Raw genomic sequence first — 8,986 nt, 5'->3', positions numbered from 1 at the left:
GGTGGAGGAACCTGGTAGGCTGCAGTCCATGGGGTCGCGAAGAGTCGGACACGACTGAGCGACTTCAGTTTCACTTTTCATGCACTGGAGAAGGAAATGGCAACCCACTCCAGTGTTCTTGCCTGGAGAATCCCAGGGACAGGGGAGCCTGGGGGGCTGCCGTCTATGGGGTCGCACAGAGTCGGACATGACTGAAGCGACTTAGCAGCAGCAGGAGCTTCTTTGAAATGAAAATTCTCAAGCCCCACTCCAGATCTACTAATGCAGAAATTCTGGGGATATGGGCCAACAATATATGTTTTAATGAATCCTCTAGGTAATTTGGGTATATGCTAAAGTTTGAAGACCACTGACTAGTCTTTTGTTTGATTTATACAACCAAAAAGAATTGAAAACTGATGACCATGATGCTGCTGTCAGACACTGATGGAAAACTGCAATCTTCACTTACTAGATCTCAGTCAGTTCACAGAGCCAGAGCCCATTGATTAAAGGGAATGTTGGGTTCCCAAAATGCCACCAGAGCATCGCAAGTTTCTCTCTAACCTTTCCTCAAACTTGGAAGAGTAATTGTGCACTGCAGGAAAGGGAATTCCCAGAAAGCTTTTTTTTCTTTTTTGCTGCACCATGCAGGACCTTCGTTCCCCAGTCATAGATTGAACCAGTGCCTGCTGCAATGGAAGTGAAGATTCTTAACCACTGGACAACCAGGGAAGTCCCAGACATCTTGAGGATGGTTAGAGTGAGATCACAGCTGACAATATTAGAGAACCCACACCACCACCATGGTCTTCCAATTAAAAGGGAGACTTACAGACTCCAGATTGTAAATGGTGTTTGGGTTCATCTTGCAATGGATCCAATAGTTCCAAGGACCCACTCTGGTGCCCTGTCTCTAGTCTCTGAATGCCTAATGGGATAGATACATTTAGAAGTTGGCCCTTGAGGGAGGTGGGAGGGGGGATCGGGATGGGGAATACATGTAACTCTATGGCTGATTCGTGTCAATGTATGACAAAACCCACTGAAATGTTGTGAAGTAATTGGCCTCCAACTAATAAAAAAAAAAAAAAAAAAGAAGTTGGCCCTTGGTTTCCTGACCTATGAATTAAGGAATATTATGATTTAAAAACGTACAATGCACCTTCCATCCAGGCCAAGATAGTAAAATCAGAAGCCATACCTGCCAGGACAAATTGCAGAAATCAGTACCAAAGACTTAAAAGACTCAGTGATGGTGATTCCCATAATACATCTGTCCGTTTCACCTACCAGGCTTTCCCCCCAAAACCATGCTGATCATGATGGGTGCCAGTGGACTACTATAAATTTAAAATACTATTCCAATTGCAGATTCGACGCTAGACAGGAATTTTATGGGAGGAAATCAACTCAACCTCTGGCACTTCATTTGTGACTATTGTTTTGCTGAATGCTTTATGTCTGATTCTCGTCAACAGAGAGGATCAAAAGCAGTTCATCTTCTTGTTGCAAGGACAGTCTTCACTGTCTTGCTCTAGGTCTGGATCAGTTTTCTGCTGTCTCTCAGGGTCTAGTCCATACTGATCTCCATCATCTTGTTTTTCTTCAGTGCATTGTGCCAGGCTTCTACATTGATTGACATTTTACTAATTGGACCTAATAAGGAGAACAGGCCAAGTAATTTAAATGTCCTATTAAAACACAAATGTGTCAGAGGGAAGGCAGCAAGTCGTTGATGATCAAGGGGCCTGCAACATCAGTAAAATTGTTAGAGGTCCAGTGGTCTGGAATAGGAAGGGCCATACCCTCTGGAGTGAAGAGAGAGAGCCTAACAATGGCACATCAAGCGCCTGTGCAGTTGGAGCTGCCCATCGTGAGCTCGGTGTTAACAGAAACTCCCAGGAAAGGGCTGAGGGGACAAAAATGATTCATGAAAGAAACAGCAGACTTAGGAAGGCTCGAGTACTCCAGAAGATGCAAAAAATATGACTTTTGGCCTTGATCTCCATATCACCTGCCTCTGTTGCATCAATGCCCCTCTCTCAGCCACACCTATTCCCGGGAACCAACTGATGGAGAAAGAAAGACCCTGAACTCAAGTCAAAGACAGTTTGTGGTCATGGCCACATTACAGTCTCTCAAGAGTGACTCTGAAAGAACAGGCATAGCCACAAAGAGACTTTTAATAACCAGGGAGACAGAATGACCAATTTTCTGAGTGCCAGTCAGTTTCTCTCCTTGCTGGATTCACTGCTTGTGCAATGGCCTAATGAGCAAAGTGGCCACGGTGGCAGGCTCAAAACCTGCATGCGACTCCAGAAGCAGGAACGCCATGGAGTCCTGGTGTAGGAGTGAGAAGCAGCTGCAGTGCCAAGAGGTGGCGGCAGGAACTGAAGGTGAGCAGGAGCTGGGTGGGCACCTGGCTGGGATCACCACCATTGAGGTGGTGAAGCACAGGGTCCAGGTTCTGCAGCAGCAGGCTGAAGAGAGAAAGCAGGATCCAACTTCTTTCCTCCACAGTCTCCGGCCACACAGCAAAGCTTCAGGTGGTCTAATTTGTCAAACACAGCCTCTTGCCGGCATTGCCTGCTTACCAGCTCCACTCCTGCCATGGGCAGGATTTGGGAAGGATTTTTAAACTTGCAATATCATCACCAAATGCAAAGCAACTCATTACATTTCCATTTCTTCTCAAGTCACCTTGCAAATACGGTCTTGAAAGCAGAATGAAAACACTCAAGGACATAAAATGCTGCCTAAAACTGTCCCCATAGAAGTGATCTCTTCTACTGCAAAGAGATGAAAAGGCAAATATTTTCAAGTGCTCCGGGTTCCCCCTACTCAACAGTCATCACATGAATTTCAATTTGAAAAAAAAAAGAAAATTCACCAAGTGTTTAAAAATCTCCTTTAATTATATTTTCATGAATTCCAAGAAGAACATCATTGCAGTTAACATTACAAAAAAGCAAAGAGGGACATCTGAACATGCAATAAAAAATGGATTCACAGTGAAAATAATGTATGTTGGTACTAAAATAGAGTTACTTGGCTCCCTGAAGGGAAAAGGTTTCTTCTAATTATCTATATTCACTTGGGTTTTAGCATGAGAAAATATTTTTTTTTCTTGAAAGCTTTGGGAAGTTTTCAATTTGTGCTACTGTCATTGTTAGCATCTGCTGGAAGTCCTTCATTCTGAAAGCCATTATTTGCAGCCTATAATTTAATCAGAAAGTTCAAAAATACAACAAATAGCTTGGCAACTGTGTTCTTGTTACATACAAAGCCATTAGCAAAAATATGTAACAAAATTTATGTAAAACAAACAATTTTGTCCTTATATACAGAAGTTTGCTTTATTCCTCAGACCCTCACACCCGGCTCTAAAATGAGAGGGTATGGTGGGGTGGCGGGGGTGGGGGCGGGGCGGCTACCCATCTCCTCTGAACTCTCCTTCTGGGTGGGGTAGAGAAATCTTGGAAGGTAAGGTAGGTCACTTTTTAAACCTCCTTTTAACTGAGTTGTAAAAATGCATTTGAGCTTCTCAATAAAGAAGGAAAACTATGAAAGATGGTAATGGCTTTAAAATAAAGAATTCATCCCTTTGTCCTTTGTAGAAATCTCTTAGCAGAGAGTAAAAATGAGTACATTTGTGACTGTGAGCTGAGGGCACAGAGTAAAGAGCGTCTTGGTGAAACATAGAACCCAAACTGCTGAGAAGTTTCACATCTAGGGCATGCACATATATCATACCAATAGAGTTCACACCTCAGGGAGGAAGGATCAGAGGTACACAGGAAATGTCACCCGGGTCTATATACAAACGCAAAAAGAACACACGGACTCAAAAGGAGGCTGTAACACGAGTTTAAAAATACATCTGAAAATCATCCCAAAGCCAAGGACCATATTTACTGAAGACTCAGACAGTCTACAGAATATCTTATTAACAGTGAAAATGTAGCTTTATGTAATTCACAGTCTCAAAAGAAAATAAATTTCTGGCTTATCATCACTGCTGGGTTCGGTCTGCAGAACGGAGCGGTGGGAGCAGAACCCGTCGGCGTGGCCGGCGCGCAGGGCTGCGCAGGCGCCCTCGGGGATGCCGCGGCCCTCCAGGCCGGCGCCCTTGGCGCTCCGCAGGTAGCCGGCGATGTAGGAGCCGGTGGAGTGCCGGTTCCCGGCGGGCGCGGGCGCGCAGGGCTTGCTGCGGAGAACCACTCCTCCCACGGTGCTGGCGTTCACACTCTTCTGCCTACTGGCTTCCTGCTTCTCCTTGGCACGGCTGGCAATGTTGCGCACTCTGCTCTGACTTCGGGATGACAGCTTTCTGACCAAGGCCCTGGGGAGCTGGTTGGCCTCTTGCTTGGAGTACAGCACTTGGCTGCCATCTTCCTGCTCAAAGGACACAAGCTTCCGCAGCTGCTCGGTCAGGGCATCCATAGGCTCTAGCGACTTTGTTTTCACAGCCAGGCCCTTCTTGTCTCTGATGCCAGTGGTTACGAAGCTCTTGCTAATGCACTGGTACTTGCTTTCAAAATTGCAGGCGATGTCCTCTGATGTTAAGTCCCCCAGACTTTTGGATTTGCAAGGACTGGACAGCTTCAGAGCAGAGTGTGTGGACTGCTCCGGGGCAGGGGCATGCATGTCATGAGCACAAGTCAGGGGCCCGGAGGTCTGGTTCATTTTTGCATCTGAATTTGAGAAGTGGTTATGCATAAAGCCAGCACCCTGATAGGCTAGACGAGAAATATTTTGATTTTTGACATCTTGAGTATTGTTGAATATTTCAGAGACAGAAGGGTAGAGAGTCTCTTTACAGTAGCCATTTCTTAAGCCTCTTTGAAAATGTTCCACTGCGTCTGGACTGTCTTTCACTTTTAAAGGAGAAGTGAGGTGACTTGTACCCTCTCTCCTATATTCACAGGTCGTTAGGGACAGATTTTCTGAGTCTCCATCCAATTCCACGAGACTGCTCTCCCCAGAATTTAACCTGAGGGTAGGAGCAGCTATTACATCTTCCAGTGTCAAGTCAGTGGAAGTGGCAGGGCTGGGGTTCTTCAGGAATTCCCAGTCTTTTCCCTGTGTGGGACTTTCTGGTAACCAGCAGTGAGAAGTATTAGAGGACCGAGGCAGGTTATTTTCTATGGCCCCAGCCGTGGCCTTCCCAGAAAGGTCATTATCTGGTTTAGTTCTGGAGACAGGAGCGCAGATAGTTTCACCAGCAGCTGTGTGTGTTGAACCTTCACAGGTCTCATGCCCAGAGAATGCAGTCTGCTCAGGAGAGGAGCATAGGAAGGGTGACTTGGGTTTTCCATTGGAAAAGCCATGCTTGAAGGGCATTTTTAGGTCCATGGTGGGCACAGGAGGATGGCCCAACATCACACTGGGGCTCTGAAGATGAGAAACAACTGTAGGGCTAGCCTGGTCGCTGGTCTCATCAAGCTGGCCAATCAGTGCCGAGATGGAACTGCCAGGCTCGTTCTCATTTGTCAAAGTGACATTGTCAATAAGGTGGGAAATTTCACTCTCCTGGAGAATCGCAGTGGAATGTAAGTCAGGTGCATCAGAACAGAGCATCGAGACGTCTGACAAAGAAAAGGATGTTGCAGCTCTGCCCTTATCCCAGTTACTTTCCAGCTTCTTAATCTCCAGATTGCTTTGAGAAAGGATGCTTCCTGACAATGTGCTTTTCCCTACTGCGAAGCCCCCAGCATTTCCATTTTCCTTGGTTTTCACACCACATAGATCTTTTGATGGGCTAACTGCAGGATTACGAGCCAAATGCTGCCTTGGAGAGAGGGATCTGCTGAGGCACTGTTCCCGGCAATCACTTAACATGTTTGATTTGATTCTCCCACCCTTTGGGCCCGGCACTAACTGTTCTGTGGTTGACAAGTTGGTAGTAGAAACAGCAGAGTTCCCTTGGCTGACGTCTTTGTGGATGAGAGCGCTGGAGGAAGAGGATAACTTTTTGTTGAAATTTGGGAAATGCTGGTCTTTTACACTTGCCTTCCCATCTCTTCTGGCATCCTTATCTTCTGCTGAATGAAACAAACAATATTTTAAGTGACATATATCACTTTATATAGGACCTGCAAACACTCATGTTTGCCTTCAGACAGACAAATGGAAAATGTAAATCTGTTACATTGTGACAGAATCATGGATTGCAGAGATTTGCAACAAAGTGTCTGTGTGATGGATAAATGGTAAAATATATTTATATAGTTTCACTGGAGCCTCCCTTTGAATAGCTATTACATCAGCTAAGGATGTAATATTCATTGTAAAAAAAATGTCAATGAGTTACCATACTTTTACAGTGAAGATTACCTTAGGTTGTTTCCTATTCAGATTTGTACTACACAGAAGCATGGCAATAAAAACAGAACAAGACAGCTCTGTTAAACAAAGGATTGTGGCACCTGTAAGCAAGACACTGTAAACTTTCAGTCATACATGTGCTAGTCAAAAGCAAACAAAAAACCCACAAATCATTTTGAAAAACATTTTGGCAAAAGACTTAATTTGACCAATTAATTTCTGAAACAAATTGGAAAGTGCAATAACTGCATTAGAATAGCAATATCTGTTGACTTTAAAATGTAAAAATAAAGACTTGGTCACCAATTCTATGCCATGGCTAATGTCTAATTTCCCACTGATCATAATTTTTGGAGTTTTAATACATAAATTTCATATTTCATTCTCTCCTATAAGAGGCAGCAAGATCTTAGGCACAAGAAGGAAAACTTAAAAAAAAATACACAATTTAAATTATTTCAGGGTACCCCATCCTGTTTACTATAATATTAAGACAATATTAGGTGTGCTAATATTCTTAATCACATTATTTTAACAGCATTTTATGCTTTCAGTTATGAAAATTGAAAAAGAATATTTAACTTATTAACTATTTTCCTAACTAAAAAGTTCATCATAAAAACTTGATTCACCCAAAAATTATTAGGAAAAATATAAATATTATATGATGTTACCACTCAGATAGATACTGTAAGCTTCTATAAAATTATGTATACAATTTTGTATTCTGAATTTTTTCTACCTAATTTTTCTTCTACATGGTAACTTGAATCATTGCATGGTTAGGTATTGCTGTATACTTACAAGTTTTATATTTATGTATTACTAAATATATTATGCTATATATATATATGAATAACATATAACTTGCATGGTTATGTATTGCTCTATATTTATAAGTTTTATATTTATGTATTACTAAATATATTATGCTATATATATATATGAATAACTTATATAAAGTTCCTGTTTTTTAAATGCAAGAAAGAAATATCAACTATTGCTTTCTAACTCACCTAAATAGTATTAGCATCTTAATTGTGGTTTTAATAGGATTAATTATTACCATTTTTTGCTTTATTTCCCTCCCAAAATGGAGTTTATATTTATTTATAGTTTACTTCCCCCAAGGTGGAGTTTTAAAATAAATTTTAAAGCATGTATTTCATCTCTTCTCCAATACTACTCTTAGCAAAATTTCAAACATTAAACTCCCCTTTCTCCTTCAAAGAAGCCATTGAAAAATTGATTTGTCCTCCTATCATATCTGACAATAAAAATCAATATAAATTGGTATTCATGAGAAAAGAGATTACTGAAATAGACTGCATGATGAAAGAAGTTTGCTAAAAGAAACAGGGATTATCTTCTACTGTCTGAGGTGATTCTGATTTAATTAAAACTTGTCTGTTGCAGAGACATCAAATGCATACAGTTTTGGCACTTGAATTATCTAAAATAGGGTGGGAGAGGAGTCACTGATAAAGGACAGAGCTCTTTGGTTCCTCGTAAAACAGATAACCACTCTTATCAAGTTCTCGATACGAGTGAACCATTATGCTCAAATTAGAGGAAAAGGTGGGTAACAGCTGGTCTCTGTGCCTGAGGAGTTTGTAACTGGACAGGAGCTACAGACTTGCTGCCTCCCTGCCCACATCCAGGGGAGGGACACAGAGGCCACAGGAAAACATCAAATAAGCTCCCTCTTGAGGAAGCAGAGATTTCCCAAGTGAAGACAGTGGCTTACTTTTAACAGATGGTGTTTCCTCTTTCCCCATAAACATTTCCAATTGTGGAAACATGTTGCATAGTGAGAAAGAAATACAACTAACCTACACCTTAGAAAAGTCAATATAATTCTATTCCTCTCAGAAAATCAGTAACTATGGTACCCACTAAGAAAAAACCATGACCTTTGCTCATATTTTGCCAGTTTCACCTCCCTCTGTTGGACCTCATAGACCCATACGCTCTCCACCATCACCCCTGGTCCCTCACAGTCAACTTCAGATGTCAATGTTATTTTGAGGCTGTAGGTGACTAGGAAATTGCTCTTCCAGCACCCTCTCACCTAAGTTTAAAATCTGGTCTAAAAGGTAACACTGTAATGTAATTACCTATTTTTCAGAATATTTTACTTTGACTACAAAATGCCAACCATGTTATTGTGGTAACTGGGGACACCAAAATGTGTCTTAATAAAAAAATGTGTCTTAAAATGGTGTATTCTCAGAGAAACTTAAAGCATCTTACCCTGAGAGTTTTCCTTTCCTTCAGGGTCTTTTGCAGTTTCAGATACAGGCAGCGACAGAGCCCCAAGAAGACTTCTGTCAACGGGCATAGAGACAGGGCGCGCTTGCAGACTCCGCGTGGTCCTTCTCAGGACCCCATCTTGATCTCTTGCAGCCTCAGAAACAGAATCCTTCATCTCTACCATTTCTTGGAAGCCCATTTTGCTCTTTTTTCTGCCTTTGGCTGGAGCGCTGGCTGTGCGTCGCAGAATCTTGTCTCCAATCGATCGCTTCCGAATGTAATAGCAAGTGTTTTCTGAAGAATTGTGTCTGGGATTCTTATTGAACAGCCCCTTCAAACCTTGGAGCTGTCTGTTCTGAAGACACAAAAGGACCAAGCAGAAGTTAAGCAAATACCACTGTGTCAACCGCTTGCCTCTCACGTG

At 42.3% G+C, this 8,986-nt stretch overlaps 1 protein-coding gene across 1 annotated transcript in view; it reads right to left on the bottom strand.

Moving 5' to 3' along the window:
• Positions 1 to 3,436: 3,436 nt before the first annotated feature.
• PLCH1 (phospholipase C eta 1) overlaps positions 3,437 to 8,986 on the bottom strand; it is a 228,752-nt gene continuing 223,202 nt past the window's right edge. Inside the window, exons 22-23 of the mRNA XM_065942637.1 lie at positions 8,563 to 8,917; positions 3,437 to 6,026 (exon numbers count right to left, since the gene is read on the bottom strand). Coding sequence (XP_065798709.1) covers positions 3,958 to 6,026; positions 8,563 to 8,917 — 2,424 coding nt within the window. The 3' untranslated portion in view covers positions 3,437 to 3,957. The remainder of the gene's footprint in view (positions 6,027 to 8,562; positions 8,918 to 8,986) is intronic.

The sequence above is a fragment of the Muntiacus reevesi genome, chromosome 8, assembly GCF_963930625.1.
Source record: "Muntiacus reevesi chromosome 8, mMunRee1.1, whole genome shotgun sequence".
Taxonomy (NCBI): domain Eukaryota; kingdom Metazoa; phylum Chordata; class Mammalia; order Artiodactyla; family Cervidae; genus Muntiacus; species Muntiacus reevesi.
The sequence above is the reverse complement of the archived record's forward strand: the minus strand, read 5'-3'. Positions and strand labels throughout refer to the sequence as shown.